The sequence below is a fragment of the Stegostoma tigrinum genome, chromosome 36, assembly GCF_030684315.1.
Source record: "Stegostoma tigrinum isolate sSteTig4 chromosome 36, sSteTig4.hap1, whole genome shotgun sequence".
Taxonomy (NCBI): domain Eukaryota; kingdom Metazoa; phylum Chordata; class Chondrichthyes; order Orectolobiformes; family Stegostomatidae; genus Stegostoma; species Stegostoma tigrinum.
Window position 1 is genome coordinate 11,654,998 of NC_081389.1, and position 22,514 is coordinate 11,677,511.

The 22,514-nt window shown below is 41.4% G+C and overlaps 1 protein-coding gene across 2 annotated transcripts in view; it reads right to left on the minus strand.

Moving 5' to 3' along the window:
• The window catches only part of nptnb (neuroplastin b), a 73,805-nt gene that overhangs the window by 30,485 nt on the left and 20,806 nt on the right, over positions 1–22,514 (minus strand). Inside the window, exons 1-3 of one of the 2 annotated variants that reach the window (XM_048520584.2) lie at positions 17,345–17,366; positions 15,600–15,947; positions 7,040–7,214 (exon numbers count right to left, since the gene is read on the minus strand). In XM_048520584.2, the coding sequence (XP_048376541.1) occupies positions 7,040–7,214; positions 15,600–15,947; positions 17,345–17,351 (530 nt within the window). In that variant the 5' untranslated portion in view covers positions 17,352–17,366. Of the gene's footprint in view, positions 1–7,039; positions 7,215–15,599; positions 15,948–17,344; positions 17,367–22,514 lie in introns of those variants that run through there. The other variant, XM_048520586.2, reaches the window with a different exon arrangement.

A 22,514-nucleotide genomic window follows, 5' to 3' on the forward strand; every position in this document is an offset into this window, starting at 1 on the left:
GATAGGCATAGCTAAGCGACCCCACAACCAACGGATCAGATCTAAGCTCTGCAGTCCTGCCACATCCAGTCATGAATAGTGGAGGACAATTAAACAACTCACTGAAGGAGGCGGCTCCACAAACGGGGATGTCCTCAATGATGGGACAGCCCAGCACATCAGTGTAAAAGGTAAGTCTAAAGCTTTTGCAGCAATTTTCAGCCAGAAGTGCCGAGTGAATGATCCATCTCAGTCTCCTCCAATGGTCCCCAGCGTCACAGATACCAGTCTTCACCCAAATAGATTCAGTCCATACAATATCAAGAAAAGGCTGGAAGCACTGGATACAGCACAGGCTATCGGCCCTGACAACATTCCGGCAATAGTACTGAAGTCTTGTGCTCCAGAACTTCTTGTTTCCTTAGCCAAGCTGTTCCAGTACAGCAACAACACTGGTATTTACCCGACAATGTAGAAAATTGCCCAAGCAGGCCCTGTATCTAAGTAGGAGGACAAATCCAACCTGGCCAATTACCACTCCATCAGTCTCCTCTCAATCATCAGTAAAGTGACGAAAGGGGGCATGAACAGTGCTATCAAACAGCACCTGCTCAATGACTCCCAGTTTGGGTTCCGCCAGGACCACTCAGCTCCTGATCTCATTGCAGCCTTGGTTCAAACATGGACAAGAGAGCTGAATTTCAGAGGTGAGGTGAGAGTGACAGCCCTTGATTTCAAGGCTGCATTCAACCGAGTGTGGCATCAAGGACCCCTAGCAAAACTGGAATCATTGGGTATCAGGGGCAAATGCAACGTTGGAGTCATACCTTACACATCGCAAGATGGTCATGGTTGTGGGAGGTCAATCATCTCAGCTCCTAGACATCTCTGCAGGAGTTCCTCAGGGTAGTGTCCTAGGCCCAACCAGCTGCTTCATCAATGACCTTCCCTCCATCATAAAGGTCAGAAGTGGAGATGTTCGCTGATGACTGCACAATGTTCAGCACCATTCATGACTCTTCAGAATTTGAAGCAGTCCACGTTCACACGCAACAAGATCTGGATAATATCCAGGCTTGGGCTGACAAGTGGGAAGTGACATTCACACAACAGAAATACCAGGCTACTGCCATCACCAACAGACATTAATGGTGTTACCATCACTGCAGCCCCCATTATCAACATCCTGGGGTTTACCATTGACCAGAAACTCAAATGGACTCACATTAACACAGTGGCTACGTGAACAGGCCAGAAGCTGGGAATACTGCGGCAAGTAACTCACCTCCTGACTCCTCAAAGCCTGTCCACCATCTACAAGGCACAAGTCAGGAGTGTGATGGAATACTCCCGACTTGCCTGGATGAGTACAGCCCTAAAGACACTCAGAAGTTTGACACCATCCAGGACAAAGCAGCCCCCTTAACTGGCATGACATCCACAAACATTCACTCCTTCCACCACAGATGTTCATAGCAGCAGTGTGTACCATCTACTAGATGAACTGCAGAAATTCACCAAAGATCCTCAGGCAGCACCTTCCAAACCCTCAAACAGTTCCATTGAGAAGGACAAGGGCAGCAGATACGTGGGAACACCACCACCTCAAAGTCTCCCTCCAAGCCACCCACCATTCTGACTTAGAAATATAATCGCTGTTCCTTCACTGTCGCTGGGCAAAATCCGGGAATTCCCTGCCTAATAGCATTGTGCGTCAACCCACAGCAAGAGGAATGCAGCGGTTCAAGGCAGCAGCCTACCACTACCTTCTCAACAGCAACTCGGGATGCGCAAGAAATGCTGGCCAACCAGCAACACCCACATCCCACTAAATGAATACGGTAAAAAAATAGTCAAGAACTGCAGGAAAATTGTATTTCCTTTCACACAATGTTTGTGGGCACTGCTACAGGTATGGGAAGCTCAAAAAAAATAAAAACATGCACATGGCCACTGTCCTGAGTCTATTCAGAAGCCAGTAACATTGCAACAGTTAAGTGCAGAATGGTTTGACACCTCCAAGCATCACTATCAGATACTGTACTGCAACACAGGATGTGCTCTTACTGCAGTCATTCATCACATGGCTCGGTCCTGCAAAAAGATAAGTTGACCAGCATTGTCTAAGTGTCGATGATTGATTACAGTTCTTTTTCCATTGGAGAAAGTGCAATACGGCAATCAAAATTGTCAAAAACATATCGGTAAATCCTATATTTGGTGCTGTCAATTAAATATAGAGTACCCTGACATTGGAAAGAAAACAACTGTTGTTGGATGTTAAATTATCTATCCCCTACACTGATTGACAAACTGTTTTGAAATGAAATCTAACACACTATGTTCTTTTAGCATCAGGCTCCTGTGCTTTGATCATTATCGCTATTATAAACATTCGCCAAAATTCATTTCAAAAAGGTCAATAGGTTATCTATTGACACAGCAACTCGAGGGCATGACAGAACAATTCTACCAGGTAATGCTAATAATCAGCTTTTAACATGGTTTGTGTATACAACTTTGAAGCCAACTCTAGAATTAAACTTTATTTCTGGAGAAATGCAGTTTTTCTTACTGCACTAAAAGCTATTTGATTGTAACAGGTGTACTCTATTACTTGCATTGAAATAATTTTTATTATCATTGCACAATTTCAAAGGACAGCACACATTTGGACTCCATGAGTGACATAGGGGATATGTGGGCCACGGAGAGATTGGAGGGCATGGTGGGGTTCAATGATGTTCTGGGGTATACTATTTTAAAATTCACCTGTGGTACATACATGCTCATTGCAGGCTGGCCAGTATTTATTGCCTATCCCTAGTTGCCCTTGAGAAGGTGGTGGTGAGTTGCCTCTTGAATTGCTGCAGTCCACATGCTATAGGTTAACCCTCAGTGGCCCTTGGAAGGGAATTTAAGAATTTTAAACGAATATCAGTGAAAAAAATGGCAATATACTTCCAAGTCAGGATGGTGAGCTGCTTGGAGGGAAACCTGGAGGTGGTGACATTCCCATATATCTGCTACCCTTGTCCTCCTAGATGGAAGTGGTCAGAAGTTTGAAAAGAAGCTGTCCAAGGATCTTTGGTGAATTTCGGCAATGCATCTTGTAGACAGGACACACTGCCGACAGAGTGTCGGTGGTGGAGGGAGTGAATGCTTGTGAATTTGCTGCCAAGAGGGCTGCTTTGTCTTGAAGATTGTCAAAGATGCATCCATTCAGGGAGGTGGGGAGTATTCCATCACACTGCTGACCTGTGCCTTGTAGATAGTGGACAGGTTTTGGTGAGTCACTCACTGCAGTATTCCTAGCCTCTGACCTGTTCTTGTAGCCAGTGTGTTTATATGGTGAGTACAATTGAGTTTACGGTCAATGGTAACCCCCAGGATGTTGACAGTGGGGTATTCAGTGATGGTAATGCAACTGAACGTCAAGGGACAGTGGTGAGGCATATAAATGATAATAGGAGCTGAGCAGTTGTCTGAGAACCAAGATGAATCTACTAACCTGCTACCTTTCCTCTCATACTCTTGAGCTTTACTGCCGCTCCAAAATGCATCACAAATCTAAATCTTGGGTGGAACAACTATAGTCAAGGCAAATTCAGTCAAGCTTCAGGCAAATGTTTTGGAAATTGGTGAAGTGCCCAATTTTACATTACACTCAACTGACAAAACTCCAGCCCACTGTGTTAGAATACCATACATGATCCAAAATGGTCAGAGTGTAAGAATTCTGTGGTACAAAGTCACATCCTTGTATTTCTGAGCAACGATCACCGGACACGATACTGTAACTCTGATTTCTCTTCACAGATACGGCCAGATCTGCTGAGCTTTTCCAGCAATTTGTTTCTCTATCCTTGTATTAAATGGCTGAGTGGCAGTGCGTCCACCAAAACACAAATGCAGACTCTGGGGAGGTGATGGTAGACAGGTGGGGGCATCGCTCCCTCTGAAACACGTGCAGCAGCAATAACAAACGTTCTGGGGAGGAGTGCAGGGTTTGGAAGGGTTAACAAAAACCACCCGGTTTTTGATGCGTGACTGTTAACTTGTCAAGGGACAATGCCTATCAAGAAAACATGGCTTAGCTACAGGAGCAGTCACTTCAAACACCCCTGCATTGCAGGGAACATGAGGAATATAGTCTGAATATTGGGAATCAGACACTGCAGAAAGGAATCAGAACAGAATATTCTCGAATATGCAAAACTAAGAACATCAAAATTGGGTACTCAACGGCCAACTTCAAAACTACCAGTGCTAATTGCCCATGGATGAATAATTCACCGGATCAAACCATCTTTTAATAAATCTTTTATCTCTTTGGGCTCTCTTATTTCTACTGTGTTGTATTACTAAAACTGCTCCATTTTAGTAATTAAGAAACACACTGTTTGCCAGCTCAAGAAATGGTGGTTATATTAACTCCTTTTAAAACAAATGCACTGCGTTCACAGGGAAACATATGCAAAGGGGACTTTTAAAAATTAAACTTGTGATTAACTGAAGGGAAACATGTGAATAACAAAGGCGAGCCGGTTCATCCTTTTTCACTCAGGCGGTTTACAATTTGGAGTGTCTGTGTGAACCACATCAATTTGGGGAACCTCATTTGACATCTGGTCATAATACTAAACATGACTGAAGGGAATTGTTGATAAAACATTTTGTGGAAGCAATTATTAGAACAATTTACAAGAATACCAATAAAGGGGGGGAAAACCAACATTTATAGCATACAAGTAAAGGACATGATCAGTTAGATTCTGATCGGTAGAAGCATTGCCATGGGGAATGTAACAGTTAATGCTGATTGACTAAATAAATCAAACTAGTCAAATTAGTTTGGATTGGCACAGTGCTTAATGCAGACAGGCCAAAGAGCCTGTTCCTGTGCTATACAGTGACTTTCAACACCCATAGTCACCGCTGAAGCTTCCATCATTATGACCCTAGGGATTACCACTGACCAGAAACTGAGCTGGCCCAGCCATCTGAATACTGGGTAGCTCAGGCACTGCCAACTCTGTGGGGAGGGCGTTCACTTCCCAAAGCCTGTGCAACACCTAGAAGACAAGTCAGTAGTATTAAGGAATATCTTGCCTTGCTTGGCTGATGCCATTCCAACAAAAGTCAATAAATTCAATACCACATAGATCAAAGCAGTCCACTTATTTGGCACCCTCTATCACATTAAATTTCCATTTGACCACCAACAGCACAGCATGAACCATCAGCAAGATGAATTGCAGCAACATGTCAAAACTGCTTTGACACCTTCTAAATCGAGCCCTTCTACCAGTTAGATGGGCGAGACTGAGTGTCGGGCACTTACACGACCTGCAAGATCCCCTTGATGTAACACACCATTCTGAGACATAACAAATGCAGACCTAGTCAGCAATGCCCATAACCCAGGAAGTTTTTTTAAAAAAAAACAAAACAAGGCATGCATTCAGGTCCATTCTCGCAGTCTACAAAACACACCCTACGATGGAATCTGTTAGAGATAGTAGGAAATGCTGATCCTGGAGGATCTGAGATAACAAGATGTAGAGCTGGATGATCAGCAAGCCAAGCATCAGAGCAGGAAAACCAACGTTTTGGGTCTAGAACTTTCTTCAGAAATGGGGGAGGGGAAGGGGATTCTGAAATAGGGAGTGGCAGAAAGAAAATGGATAAAGCAGAACATAGGTGAAGAGGAGACAGACAGGTCAAAGAGGCGGGGTTGGAGCAATAAAGGTGAGTGTAGGTGGGGAGTTAGGGAGGACCGACAGTCAAGCAGGCAGGATGAGGCTAGTAGGTAGGAGATGGGGGTGGAGCTTGAGGTGGGAGGAGAGGTGAGGGAGGCAGGGTCGAGCTGTGCTGGTTTTGGGATGCCGTAGGGAGACAGGAGATTTTGAAGCTTGTCAAGTCCACATTGATACCATTGGGCTGCAGGGTTCCCAAGCAAAACCTGAGATGGTGTTTCTGCAACCTTCAGGTGGCATCGTTGTGGTACTGCAGGAGGCCCAGGATGGACATGTCATCCAAGGAGTGGGAGGGGCAGTTGAAATGATTCACAACTGGGAGGTGCAGTTGTTTGTCGCGAGCCGAGTGTAGGAGTTCCACAAAGCGGTCCCCAAGCCTCCACTTGGTTTCCCCAAATGTAGAGGCAGCCACACCAGGAACAGCGAATACAGTATACCACATTAACAATGTACCCGCTGTTTTCCTGTTGTGGCCTCCTCTACATCAGGGAAACCAAGTGGAGGCTTGGGGACCACTTTGTGGAACACCCATGCTCGGTTTGCAACAAACAACTGCACCTCCCAGTCGTGAACCATTTCAACTCCCCACTCCCACTCCTCGGATGACATGTGCATCCTGGGCCTCCTGAGGTGCCACAATGATGCTACCCGAAGGTTGCAGAAACAGCAACTCAGGTTTCGACGGGGAACCCTGCAGCCCAATCGCATCAATGTGGCCTTCACAGCGTCAAAATCCTCCCCTCCTCCAAATGCATCCCAAAACCAGCCCAGCTCATACCCACCTCCCTAACATGTCCTCCCACCTATTCCCACCTCCCATCTCAAGCCCCACCCCCATCTCTTACTTACTATCCTCATCCTGCCCCCTTGACCTGTCCATCCTCCCTGGACTGACCTATCCCCTCCCTAACTCCCCACCTACACTCACCTTTACAGGCTCCAATCCCGCCTTTTTGACCAGTCTGTCTCCTCTCCACCTATCTTCTCCTTTATCCATCTTCTATCTGCCTCCCCCTCTCTCTCTATTCACTTCAGAATCCCCTTCCCCTCCCCCATTTCTGAATAAGGGTCTAGACCCAAAACGTCAGCTTTTCTGCTCCTCGGCTTGCCGTGTTCATCTACATCTGAAAGCTCTACACCTTGATATCTACCATGGAATCTACATTTTTAGTTAATGCATCAGAATCGATCCCCAATTCCTGTTTGTTATACAAAGAAATGGAAAAATGCTTGGTTATTTGTGCCTTCATATCAAAATTCCACTCCAATTGTTTACATAATCCTGAAGTCTTAGACCTCACTTGTACTCTGTGCTGTTTGCACCGGAAGAATTCCTGGTCCCAGCAATTTCTTCTCCATCTTTGATCCAATAACTGCCATTGCTGAGAATTGGTGCCATGGTCAGGTTACAATAGAGGACGATAGGTGGACTTCCGTGTTTTAAAACGATGTCTTCAGATGTTGTGATCTTTGGCTCTAAAATACAGAGCAAAATAAAAGTTGTTAGTGCGTTAAAATTGGTGTCAGGCTGACAACAAATACAGCAAACTTCAGCCACTTGAAAACACAATTCTTTAAATGGATTGCTGTACTGACTTGCCCGTTTCTTACATAATCACTATTAAGGTTTTGTCAATCATCCATTGATAAATATCTATTATTAGAGTCAGTTGCACAGCATGGAAACAGACTCTTCGGTCCAATTCATCCATGCCAACCACTTATCCTAATTAATCTAGACCCATTTGCCAGCATTTGATTCATATCTCTCTAAACTCTTCCTATTCGTACTGCCATCCAGATGCTTTTTACATGCTGTAATTGTACCAGTCTCCAAATTATTATATGAAATAGTTTGTTCTTGCAGCAAATAAAGTGCCATGCTGTCTAGAGCTCAATGTAACTAGTATTTGCTAATAAGTGATAACAAGATGTAGAGCTGGATGAACACAGCAGGCCAAGCAGCATCAGAGGAGGAAAGCTGACATTTCAGGCCTGGACCCTTCTTCAGAAAATGTATTTGCTCATAGTTGAGGTCATGGACAGATTTGTTGCTACCAGCTTAATGGAGATTGAGAAAGCTGGCACTTCAAGATTATTTGTTATGAAGCTGGAAAAAAAAAGAGTTACCAGAAGTAGTACCAAAACCATGGTGAAAACCAGCATCAGCATATCATCTGTGTCACACTGGCTTTCCTGCCAATAAAGTCTTCACTTACTAATAATGTGATTGCAAAAACAACCACCAGATGGGAACAGACTATTGAAGGATTTTAATAGCACTCAAGCCAAAAGAGAATTTAGCCCCGAGAAGAGAATGAGCAATTTCATAATGCAAATATATATTAATGAGATGTGCAGTCTCTCTTCGTAGCAAACATAAGGGGTACACCATTAATTCACCCATTTCAATGCAATTGCAAAGTTCCTCTATTCCCAAAAGGGTTAAATGCAATTTTAACAAAATTTGTCTGGTATTGGTTGGGAACTGGGGATGAGTTTCTAGAGTATCGGTCAAGGAACTAGCTTACAAATCCAAGTTGATACCAGATGAAATTTTCATTGTAATATCAATTAAGATGCCAACAGTTGTAAACAAAGAAACATGGATAGAAAGAGTGCTCAAACGACCAATACCTCTCCAGCACATTATACAACTGTGAGGCAAATAGTATCAAAATCTTGGTTACAGAAGTAGGAATTGCCTGCAAACAATCTACAAGAATGGCCCTCCAACCTAGCTGCTGTGGAATCAGGAAGGATTTGTAAGCAAGTCCAGTCTGGCCATCAGGGCTGCTTATGGGTTGATCTGGGGTCTGCAGTAGGTCTTAGTTTCTAACCTGACGTGCTGATGTCAAGCATCCATTGTGAATTATGAAATTCTTTAGGTGAAAGTTCCAAAAAGAAATCAATTGGACTTGAAACATCAACTGTTACCACATTCAAAGATAAATTCAGACCTGTTGTGCTTGCCCAGCAAATTCTGTTTCCATTTCAGATTTCCAGCTTGCAACATTTAATTATTTTTATCCTCAGTTAAGGGTTAGTCAATTTTACAATCTGGGTCAGTAACTAGCTTGCTAAACTAAATTCAAGAAATGTGATTGGCATGAGTCAAGTTCCAGACATTTACATATATTAGTAAACACCCATTGCAATCTGAATTTCCAAATGGCAAGGCCCATAAACCATGAACTGTGCACTTTTCCCCCCCTCCCCAAGTTGAGGTTATGTGACTAAAATAAATTGTTAATTACAGAGAAGATTGGAAGCTCAGATGGGAACAAAAATTTTCAATCCTGTACCCACTCTGCCTCCCATCCGCCTGTACAAATTGGGAGTCGGAATAGGCCATTCAACCTCTCAAGCCTATTCCACTGTTTGGTAAGATCAGTTGATTGGATTGCTGAACTCGGTTTCTCTTTACCCCACCAAATCCTTTGACTCCCTTCTCATTCACTCCTCTTCAGAAAGATTCAATAACCCTGCTTTCACTGCATTCTGGGGAACCGAATTCCACAGGTCAAGTTTCACCTCCTTTTTGAACTGGAAACACATTATTCTTAAACCACATTCTCTCTTGCCAGTCCCTCAGGAGGGAGAAACATCCAGCCACTCTTGAATATCTTAAACTTTTCAATAAGACCAACTATCAGTCTTCAAAACTCCAATGGATACATACCAATCTGCTCAATCTTTCTTCATGAGAGCCCTCTCATCCCAGGAATCAAGTCCACTTTTTTCAGGGCTGTTTGTAATGCAACCATATACTTAAAGACACAAACAGTGCAAAATACTGAAGATGGGGCGTTATCCCGTACTGCAGCAATACTAAAATGATTATTCCCCAAGCAAAAAATGTAATTTTTACCTCTTAACAATTGTCCATTCATTATAAATTGCCACATCTTCTCTCACATTGTCTAACTCCCCCATTAATTAATTTAAAGTCCTCAATAGAGATCTAGTTTTATGAATGACCAGAACACTGGTCCTAGCACAGCTTAAATGTAGACTGCACCAACAATACAACTCCCACTTCCCCCATTACCTGAATCAATGTTCCATGAATTGAAATCCATTTATCATGTACCAAACCTCGAGTCACACATTTAACTCACCAATCCATAAGAAATAGGAATAGGAGTCAGGAGTTCAGCTCCTGATGCCTGCTCTGCCATTTAACAGGATCCTGGCTGAACCAGATCTCCTCACACCTACTTTCCTGCCCTTTTCCACTATAATCCTAGGCTCTTGATCAGCAGGGGAAATCGATCTCAGAGTTAAAAGTATGCAAGATCTCAGCCCAGAGTTGAGACAAGATGATCCAAAGACACAACCCCCAGAAGAAATTGCTCACCTCAGTCTTAAATTGGTGCCCCTCAATTCTCAGACTATAGCCCTCTAGTCCTAGGCTCTCCCAAGAGGAGAAACATCCTCCCAGCATTTAGCCAGTCAAGTCCTGTAAGAATCCTGTATGACCACCTCTTATCCTTCTGACTTTCAATCAATAGAGTCCCAAACTTTAAAGTTTTTGAGAAGAATTTTAGCTCGGGTTGTGGATAACGTTGTAGACTTGTTTGCCAAGCTGAACATCTTACTGGGGTCATCCTGGTGAACCTTCTCTCAATGGCCTCGATTTAAGAAAAGATACGTAATTAAAGGGATGAAAAATGCTGGCTATACTCCAAACACTGTCTCACCAACACCTGTACAGTTGCACAAGTCTTCCTTACTTATATTCCAACCCCCTTGAACTAAGGGCCAACATTTCATGTGCCTTCCTGATAACCTGCTATACCTGTGTACTAGCTTTCTGTGTTATATGCACAAGGACCGTATGTCAATTTGCTGGTGGCTCAGGTAATATTATCGGTAAGCGTTTGCTTTTCAATTGTAACGTCCAGCTGCTGACACCTACATCTACTTTCACATCTAGAACCTGACTCTACCTCTATACCTGTTAACCCAACTTTTGCATGTGTTTAAGTAACCTCCAGCCTCAAGTGCATAATACATTACTGGCTGGCCTCCCAAGACTGTTCAAAACATCAGGCCTACTGTGCCAAAACTCAGTTGCCTGTATCTCATCCCAATCATCCTTCACATGTTGATTAGGATCCAATATCAATCTCCCATTACTACAGTTTTGAAATTCTCACCAACTCTAACTTTTACATTACAAACACTCACTCTCAAACTTTCTTCACCTGCCCTTTGAAATCAGAGCTCCTCAACCTCTACCACCTCTTAACCATAAATCCACTATTCTCTGGTACAAGGTGACTTCAACTAAACCAATTTCCCTCAAAATCCCTGCCTAAATCTCTCAGCCATTCGTGCTGCTCTTTACAGATCAATTCCCCTGCTCAAGCACAAACAGCCTGTAACTTTATTTCCTTCAAGCCTGTACAATTTCCTTTAAAAAAAATTGATTTCACTTCTGTAACCTTCATTGGTAGTGGGTTCCAAGTCATTACCACTTGCTGTGTAAAAAGCTGTTCTCACTGTCCCCTACTCCCAGTTCCTTCCCTATAACTTTTGACCAAAACCTTGTCCGAGTACCCATAGTCATTGTGCCATTAGCTTTAAATCAATGCTAATGAAACCAGTCATCACACTTTGTAATAAGTGAATTTGCCCGGCAAATTGCCCAGAAGTTTCAGTAACCAACACCTAAAGTAAACATACTTTCATGTCTCATGACCCAGAAAATTCAATTTATTCACAATAACATACGTTCTACACGAAAAAGGCTCCCGATCCGAAACATCAGCTTTCCTGCTCCTCTGATGCTGCCTGACCTGCTATGTTATCTCTGACTCCAGCATTAGCAGTTCTTACTATATCTAGGTTGTATACCCTGTTCAGTTCTCATGATCAATTACTTCTTTCTAATGTTTTTTATTTCTAACATGGTTATGCGGTTTAAATCTAAAGAAGTCGCCAAAGATATAGCTACCATTATGTTCAGAAAATCACTTATTCAGTTTATCAATGGAAGTTATCTTTTATATTAGCAATCTGTATTCTGATTTTACTTGATTTCTCAATGTATTTTCAGCCTCAAGAGTAGCAATATAGATAGCTGACTAATACTAATTAAGAGGCAGAATCATGCTATCATACTTCCCGTAGCTGAAGCCATTTAGTATACTGTCTATATTAGTGTTACATTGGATCCAATTTCTATCCAATTCCACTCTCTGCCCACTCCATTACCACTCTTACCTTATAACTGTCGATTTATATAAAGTCTTCATCTAACCACTTTCTACGTATATTTGCTTCCTTTATTCTCTCATGGGACATGAGCATTGCTAGCTGACCAGCATTTATGGCCCGGCCCTCGCTGCATTGCTAAAACGTTTGAAATTTCCATCAGTATTTGCCTGGAAATGTTTTGAATCGCATTCCCATTTATTCCATAGAAACTATCATTTTTCTCAGGCACTTCCATCAACAATTTTCAATAACAAAACAGAAAATCCTTTTTAAATTAGTAGATTAAACATCAAATACGATGCACCCAGACAAAAGAAAAGAAACTGGATGGGCAAAATTCTGAAAACCACCAACAGCCCAAAACTGTAGTGATGTCATGACTCAAAGTTAGGTGATTTTTCTCACCCTGCACCCCCCCAACCCCAACACATAAAACTACTTGAAATTAAACAATGCTGAAATTATTTTGCAAAACTTTACAAGTTATTCTTACAGTTTTATAGGCTAGTTCATTATTTCATGGGTTTTTTATTAAAATATTGGATCGCATGACAGGCATCATAACAGACTGCAAAGTAGAAGAAACCCAATTCTGTCCATTCACGTTTTAGACAAACAGTATTTAGCTCCAGTAATCTCAACAGGCTGAGCCTTGAGCACATGGAAGGTGAATTGCCTTAACCTTCACCGAGTCTTCAAAAGCTAATTCAACTCTGCAACACAATTAGTTCAAAATATTTTGCCCTTCCTTTGATCTTTTAAAGTTTCCAATGTAACTCCAAAGTCGAATGGACAGTACAGGATCATAGTCTCAGTCCTGCCTATATTATGTCTAATGTCTTTACAGTTCTGTAACTGATTTTTTTTGGCTATTTGTCTACTTACAAAAAAAAAATGATATATCATTCTTCTTCCACACAGGAGAAATGTCACAGAAATGTCAATATTTACAGTGGAATGCCACATTGAATAATTCACATCTCATATTTGCCACTCCACTATTTCTATTTAAAAAGGTCCAATTTCTAGCAGGTCAGCAGAAATTAGCCTTTTCTAGACTACTGGATCTCAGCCACAATCGAGCAAAAGGAGACACTGCTTGTGTTTTGAATAATCTAAAACAATACATTATGGGCATTGTAAAGAAGTGATCCCTTAAAATTCCTTTTGAGAGACACTGACACTAAAAGCAATACTATTGTAGGTAAATGTATATAGTGAGATTATTTGGAAGACAGAAGGGATGAAAACGGTGTGGTCCACAAACATTCTAATCTGTAGAATAGGAAAGCAAGTGAAAATGGAGGTAGGTTTGTGCTGGTGGTGTTTGGAATAGGAGAAAAGAAAGAAGTAGTAAAAGAATTTTCAACAGGATCATTGTTTTCACGCCTACTCACCATTCTGAATGGCCGTGTTCTTCCTATTTTTGATAGCATTAAGTAACTTATCAATACTATTGAAAAACGAAGGATTAAAGCAAGATGCAAAAGCATAATGCAGTTAATCTGCAATATCCAACTTTTGTTGAAAAAGAGAACTGGAATCACGATTGGCAATCTTAGCGGACTAGTCTTTAATGAATTTCTAGGACATCTGTATGTTCACCATTTTAAATAGATATTATTCTGCAAGTATTGGATGCTGAAAAGTACAAACCTTATAGTGTAGTTAGAGCAAAATGCACAGCGCTTTTAAAAGTAAATGAAGCTCAACGGACTACGATATAGAGAAGTTGCATGTCGTAGTATGGTTACACTGCCACCACTAAAGTTGCAAAAATTTTAGTGAGTATTCTTATCTACTTCCAGAATACCATGTGCCTGGAAGTGAATTTTTAACTCCTATTACAGTTAAAACTGCATGAGATGGCATTAAATTCTAAGATATCTCAACATTTTACATTACTCCATCTCTTGGGTCAGGCATGCACTTTTGCATTAATGTGCATTCCAAAGAGCTGTTTATCAACACAAGGGTGGCTAATAGTTTGAAAAAAATGAAGAATTCTGAAGGAAAGGGCTTCATGGTGCAATTCCAGTCATTTTCATGGAATCACTGAAAACATCTGAAGACTGAACCCAATCACAGTAAAGCAGACAGTGGTCAAGAAAGGGATCAGAGAAAAATTGCTAATCATCGAAAGTGTTTCTGTTGGAAACCGTAGCAAAATAAATAGTGAATAGCACTTCAATTCTACAAACAAATAATCAGCCCTTATTCTTGTACTTTTAAGAAAAAAAATCTATATCCTTGGTTATCACCAACATGTTTCATTGTTAATTCTGTGGTGAGCTACCAAGGCTACTACCTTAAAGGGCCATTAAGTTAGACATCTCCAATGCAACTAATTCAGAAACTATCCATGTTGTAGGGGGATGGACTTAGATTAGTTCAGAGGTTGGCGCAACATCGAGGGCCAAAGGGCCTGTTCTGTACTGTACTGTTCTGTTCTATGTGTTATAATTCCATCCACAATACCCCTCCCCCACCCCAACCAATCCCAGCATCCAGAATGAAGTCCTCTGCATTCATTCAAAACAAAAATGACCTTAAATGCAACAGTTTGAGCTCATGGTTCTTTCAAAGATTTATTTCTGAAAGACACTGACAAGATCCTTGAGAGCAAGGCAGCATTTAGAATACATTCAAATATGCACAAATTGAAGCCTGTCAGCCAGTTCAGCAAATATGCAAGTTTACAAATTTACTTGTCCTTCTTTCCAAATCAAATTTACACTGGGCTGACAGTAAGACAGTACATGGCAGATTAGGTGGAAATTTTTAGCAGATAAAACAGAAGTAAAGCTGTTTATAGCACATTAAAAATGTACTGCTAGCTATGTACACTTCTTTCAATAACACAACTTTTAAATATAAACGCTTTAAAAGCAGGAGATGTCAGAATTTGCTGGTTAGACAGGTCAGGTATTTTTTTTTTAAAAAGTAGTCCAATTTCAAACCCTTTCTGACGTCTTATGCATTCTGTCCTTATAATAAAAAATGTAAAGGTCTCATAAGTTGTGCTCCTCAGGCATTTTTAGAATGGTTTTCAGAATTGTGTCACTGCATCATTTTTTTCCCACAACCCATGCAGCCACAGAAACCAATCAGGATTCAGTGCACCTCCCTTTGCAGTTCGTTGTGCTGTCTGTCCCACATCCAACACATTAGGTAAGAATAAACTGCACCCGCACACACACAAAGATATTCATCAGCACTCGTATCTGGCCATGGCTGCTTTGAAAGAAAACCAATCTGGTTAGGTTTGCATCTCAAGCATACTCATTACAAAGATTGATGATAACAAAACTTCAAGCTATTGTCCATGGAATACTAAGCAGGTAAGGAATTTGTGGGACAAACACATCACAATGATTAACGAAGGCAGAGTAAAGTGACTTGAATACTGGGATTTTTCTGAACAGTTAAATCACACAAACTAGAGGCATCATGAAAAGGAAAGGCACGACAAAGTGCGTTTCGAGAGCATTTCTAGACTATTAAGGAGAGTGCAGGTCTATGACATCATAAATGGACAAGGGTTGTGGGAAAGTCTTAAAAAAAAGACAACAGGGAAGGAACAAGGTTTTGCTGACCAGCTGGAACTACTATGGTACCACTATATGTAGTACTCACTTGGTAGGATGGCAACAGTGGCTTGGGCTCGTATCCAGGTAATGGCTGGATTTTGTCGGAGGTCGTTCCGCCTGGGGTCGTTGCTGGCCCTGCACTCGTAAGTCCCCGTATCTTCTAGAGCCAACCTAGTGACACGCAGCACACTCACTCCATTGCTGCCGTAAGCTGTATTTATTGAAACCCGCCGTTTCCGAGCACCATCCCACAGCTGTATGAACGAGTCGCCCCTGTTGACCTCAGCATACCACCACTGGATCTCTGGTGTGGGGTTCCCTACCACATCACAGTACAGCTCAAAGATGTCGCCTGTCAGCTTAGTTTCTGACAAGGGTGACTTGACAAACCCAGCTGGAGGGATGGCAGCAGAAATGTAGTGATAGAGCAATCAAAGAAACCCTAAACTCTGAAAATATTATTAACTCTAGACAGCTTAAAACTAGAATTGTTTAAATCTAAATTAGCTTAGAAAACAACAGAAGAAAATAGTACATAATGAGAACAAGTTACAATGTTAGGTACTGAAATAGATAAAGGGTACATAAGAAATGTGGAGTAAGAAAGTAGTAATTAGTTTTACAGTCAATACTTCCTTGATCAAAGAATAATTGTTGGCCCTCAAAAGAAGAATATCCAACGGATTAAATAGAACAAAAACATTATCAAACAGAAAAGAGGAGAATAATCACTTTAGAAATTTGTGGTTTGCACAGGTTAAAGTACAAAAGAAATCAGGATAATGATGCTCGTGTTCTTTGTCCTGGCTGCATTAAGACATTGAATTTGTAGTTAACTGGTGACTAGCAAATGACATGGATCATTACTAATCACTACATGCGACAGTTGGCTTTGGAGGATGAACTACCTTTACTGGACAGGAAACTTGTCCAGAGCAGGAAAAATGCAGCAACCTCCCCAGAAATGCTTTTCTTAAAAAAAACTCCACGAAATATACCCAACTCCATTATACCTGAACATCAAGAACAGATATAAATAAGCCACTTGATTCATTTTATTGCACTGGGAAATCTAACCAGAGGTAACCATCATCTTATTCTGTGTCCAATAATCGAAAAAAAAGTGGTGATGAAAGCTTTTTGAGAAACAAATTCACGTATTCTGCACAATTGTTAATCTGATCAAACATCTCTACACATACTGTATTGCTTGCAACATTCACTGGCCTTGAACGTGCAAAGCACAGTCACGACTAAGTGCAGAGAAAACAAAGAAAGGTTTTACAAAATCAAAGTTACAGATTACATGAAGCTTTATCAATAGCTAATTGTAGTCTTGTACGTGAATATGATTAAGCTCAATTTTGGATCAGCATTTTATGCAAATTCTAAATTCCCTTCCATGAATCCTTAATGAAATCTTAGATACAGAGTTAAGTAAAAACGATGTGTAGGCTCTAACCAATAGATGGTGGATTAGAATAAGTTCCTAAACTCTGTTCTGCAACCCTTGGTGCCTATTTTTGCAAAGACAAATGTATATGAATTGAGAAATTAACTTACTAGCCTGAAGACATATTCATAGAATTATTATGGCGCTGACGGAGGCCATACTGCCTGTGCTTGAACCAGCTCTTTATTTTAAACTTTCCTGCCTTCGTTCCATAAATCTACACATCATTTGTCTAACACGCAATCCAAATACTGTCTTGAATGCATAAACCTGTCTCATCACGCTTCCAAGCAGCGTATTCTACACCCCAACTATTGTGTGAAAAAGTTTCTTCTCACCTCGCATGCTTTGCTTCTTTTACAAAACACAAACTATGCTCAATAGTTCGTAATCCTTTTGACAGACACAGCTTTTTCCCATCTATTTTACACTCTATTTTAAAAATGTCTATCAAATCCACTTTTCTCCATCTCCTCTCCAAGAGAAACAGTACTAACTTCTCCACTTTTTTAAAATATAACTGAAGTTCTTCATCCCTAGACAATTGTCATAAACCTCTTCTGTACTCTGTCCAACGCATTCACATCTTTCATAGATCAAGGGGATCATAACTGTATGCAGTACTCCAGCTGAGATCTAATCACTGTCCTATATAAATTTCAGCATAATCTCCTTGCTCGTCCTTTATGTCTCTATTAATGAAACCTACAAAATTACACACTTTATTAACAGCTCTCTCTACCTGCCCTGTCACTTTTAATGGCTTATGCACAGGAACAGCTAGATCTTTCCGCTCCTGTACACCCTTTAAAATAGTACTTGCTTTGAAGGATAAAACAAGTTTCTCAAGGTTGTTAAGATTAGGTTCTGAGATGACACTAGCCAAATACAATTGCTGTATTTCCATTCCTAATATGCACATCACCAATTTTTGCATTACAAGTCTGATTCTTGGTCATTTTCACAACATCTGAAAAATAAAACTTCTAGGCCCGAAACATCAGCTTTCCTGCTCCCACGATGCTGCTTGGCCTGTTGTGTTCATCCAGCTCTACGCCCTGTTAATCGCAAAAATCTTCAGTGAACAGCTACAATTATTTTCTAGTTTTAAATCTTCATATTCAAGTGTTCAAATGATGCAAGGATTGGATTGGGACTGGATTCAGAAGCATTTCAATTTTCAATCTTTCTTTCATGTTCAAATTTGCTCATGGACTAATAACTCCTATCTCTAACCTGCCACAATCTTCAGTAGTTTCAGTGACCCTCTGCCTCCCTGATTTTAATTAACATATCAAGTAATGTCTCTGGCTAACAACAACTAAACTGGCCTGTTTTGTCAACAAAATTTCTGGAAAACATCAGCTGTATAGTTATACACGTAAAAACTGATTGGATACAAACTCAAGATTCAACCTTTGTTTAAACATCCAAAGCACATAATCACAAAGTCAGTCTAAACAGTCCCTCCTTTTCACTCTAAACCTCAACACCAAGCGTGAAGGCAGCAAAGCATCATTCTGACTTAAGAATGTTCCTTTACTACTGCTGAATTAGAATCCTGGGATTCCCTCCAAGGGCACTGAGGACTTACTACAACAGATGGCAATAGTTCATGGCAGTAGTTCAAGCAGCTCACCACAACCTCAAGGGGAGCTAGGGGTAGGCAATAAATGCTGGGCCAGTCAGCGATGCCCATGTCCCATGAGTGAATTAGTCTGTAATAATATTTCCAATCAGGCTAGGTCCAAATTTTAAAAAAAGGGTTACACCTATGGACAGCCTTTAACAGCTCTTCAAGACTAGTTATAAAGCAAGGACAGGAAGAATGGCTTGACACAAATCAGAAATTTCTGGAAAAACTCTAGATCTGGCAGTATGCGTGGAGACAAAGCAAAGCAGAGTTAATGCTTCAGGTAAGGTGACTCCTCATAACTTCAGAAAGGGCTAGTCATCTCAGATCAAGGAAACCTAAAAATTGTTGAGATCTTCATCCACATCACAGAATTGTATTTATATAGCAGGTTTTGTGATCTCAAAATATCAGAGTTCTCTGCAGCCAATTAAGTGCTTTTTTAAATTGAAATCTCCATTACAGTTTGGGAAACATGACAGGCAATATGTGCACAACAAATTCATACAAAAAAAATGAGAAACTGATCAGATAAAATGTTTCTGCTTACTGCTCTAAGCAAAAAATATTATCCAGAACACAAGTGAACTATTATCTTACACTTACTGAAAGAACAACCAAGCCTCAGCTTGAAGGTTCATCCAAAAAACAGCAACAACAATGCAGACCCTCTCAGCAGTGCAATAAATTGTTAGTCGAGATGTGGGTTTTCAGGTCTCTGCAAGGACATGAAACCACAATTTTCTTGTAATGATATATGGTTAGAAATATAGGTTTGATAAAGTAGTAAGGTCAACTAATTAGGTGTGGCACACATGAATAACATATAAGATACATGAAGACATTAAACATGAACACTCTTTCTGCTAATTGTGAGAAGAACACCAAGAAGTGAGTTTGGACGCAAAACATCAGATAATAAAACGTGAGGCTGGATGAACACAGCAGGCCCAGCAGCATCTCAGGAGCACAAAAGCAAAACATGTTCTGTACACTGTTAACTACATGAATGCTCAGCACAGACAATAAAAAGTATAGACAATAAAAAGTATGAACAATAACAGTGAGGAATGACAAGATCTAGCAACATCACACCTGTGCAAAAATGCTAATTTCAGAAGAAACACAGCAACCATTCAATTCATAAAATGGTAAATGGTTTGATTACATTAGAAAACCATGAGGAAACAGAGACAACACTCAGACAGAAATGAAACATCCTTATTGGTAAAAGTACAAGACTGTAATAAGTGCAAGATGAAAGGAACGTACAGATACAAAAATGAAACATTTTTACTCCTTTATTCATTAGAGGGTGAGGGAGTCACTGGTGAGGCAGCATTTATTGCCCATCCCTAACTGCCCAGAGGGCAGTTTGGAGTCAATTGCTGTGGGTCTTGAACCACATGTCGGTCTAACCAAGCAAGGATGACTGTTTCTTTCACAAAAAGGACATTAGTGAACAAGATGGGTTTTTCTGACAATTGACAATAATCACTGCATTCTTAATTCCAGATATTTTACTGAATTCAAATTCCACCATCTGCCATGGTGGGATTTCAACCCAGGTCCCTGGTTATCTGGAACTCAGGATTAACAATCCAGCAATAATACCACTAGGCCATGGCGTCCCCTTGATAAATAAACATTGAATATTTTTTCCCTATTCTTTTGTGGGATGTGGACATCACTGGCTGGTCAGAATTTCTTACCCATCCCTAGTAGGGATGATGTTGAGAAGATGGTGGTGAGCTGCCTTTTTGAACCAATGGAGCCCTCCTGTTGTGGGTTGATCCACAATGCTATTAGGAAGGGAATTCCAGGATTTTGACACAGCGGTGAAAGAACAGTGATATATTTCCAAGTCAGGATGGTGAGTGGCTTGGAGGTGGTGGCATTCCCATATGTCTAACACCCTTATCCTTCTAGATGGAAGTGATCGTGGGTTTGGAAGGTGCTGTCTGAGGATCTTTGGTGAATTTCTACACTGCAAATTGTAGATGGTACACACTCAGTGGTAAAGGGTGTGGATGTTTGTGGATGTAGTGCTAATCAAGCAGGCTGCTTGTCCTGGGTGGTATCAAGCTTCAGCGTGGTTAGGGCTGCACTCATCCAGGCAAGTGGGAGTATTCCATCACACTCCTGGCTTGTGCCTTGTAGAAGGCAGACAGGTTCTGGGGAGCTAGGTGGTGAGTTACTCGCACAATATTCAGAGCTCCTGGCGTGCTTTTGTAGCCACTGTGTCAATGTGCTAAGCCCAGCTCAGTTTTAGGTCAATGGTAAGCCCCAGGATGTTGATAGTGAGGGTTTCAGTGATGATAACACCATTGAATGCCAAGGGACAGTGGTGAGACTGTCACTTATTGGTGATGGCATTTGTGGCACATGAATATCAATTGCCACTTGTCAGCCCTAGGCTGGAAATTGTCCAGATCTTGTTTCATTGGAACAGTGACTGCTTCAGTGTCTGAGGAGTCACAAATGGTGCTGAACATGGTGCAATAATTGGTGAACACCTCCAGTTCAGACCTTATGAAGGAAGGAAGGTCACCGATGAAGCAGCTGAGGCTGGTTGGACCGAGGACACTACACTGAGGAACCCTTGCAGAGATGAGTGACCGCCAAAACACACTCATCTTCCTACGTGTCAGGTATGACTCCAACGAGAGAGTTTGCCCCAATACCCACTGATTCCAGTTTGGCTCGGGCTCTTTAATGCCACACTCGGTTGAATGCAGCCTTGTTATCAAGAGCTGTCACTCTCACCTCACCTCTGGAATTGAGCTCTTTTGTTGGTGTTTGAACTAAGCTGTAATGAGGTCAGAAGCTGAGTGGCCCTCGCTGAACCCAAACTGGAGTCACTGAGCTGGTTATTTCTGAACAGGTGCTGCTCGATATCACTATTAATGACACCTTCCATCGCTTTACTGATGACTGGAAAGAAGACTGATAGGGTGGTAACAGGCTAGGTTAGATTTATCCTGCTATGTGTACAGGATATATTTGGTCAATTTTGGTTGGGTACATACTAGTGTTGTAGCTCTACTGGAATAGTTTGGCTAGGGGAGTGGCAAGATCTGGAGCCGAAGTCCTTCGTACTGTTGCCGGAATGCCATCAGGGCCCATAGCTTTTACGGTGTGCTGTGTTTCCACCCACTTCTTGATATCACGTGGAGTGAGTCACATTGGTTGGTATCTACAACACTGGGGAGCAATGGAGGAGGCCGAGATGGATCATCCACTTGGCACTTTGGGCTTAAGATTGCTTCAGACTTATCTTTTGCACTGATGTGCTGGGTTCCTCCATCACTGAAGATGGGGGTATTTGTGGAGCCTCTAATGAGTTTTTCATCCACCACGACTGGATGTGGCAGGACTGCAGGGCTTAGACCTGATCTGTTAGTTGTGGATTGCTTAGCTCTGTCTATCACTTGCTGTTTTTGCTGTTAGCATGCAAGTAGCCATGTTTGGTGGACCGTCCAGGTTGATAGCTCATCTTCAGGTATGCCTGAAGCTGATACTGGCATGCCCTCCTGCAGTCTGAAGGGTTAATCCCCTGTCTTGATGGTAATGGTTGAGTGGAGGGTATGTCAGCATAAGGTTACAGATTGTGCTGGAGTACAGTTCTAATGCTGTTGATGGTCCAGTGCCTCATGGATGCCCAGTCTGGAGGTGCTAGATCTGTGTAAAGTCTGTCCCATTTAGCACTGTGATAGTGCCACACAACATGATGGAGGTTGTTCTCAATGTGAAGGCGGGACCTCGCCTCCACAAGAACTGTGAGATGGTCACTCTTACTGATACTGTCATGGACAGATACAACTGCTGCTACAGATTAGTAAGGATGAGGTTTGAGTATGTTTTTCCCTCTTGTT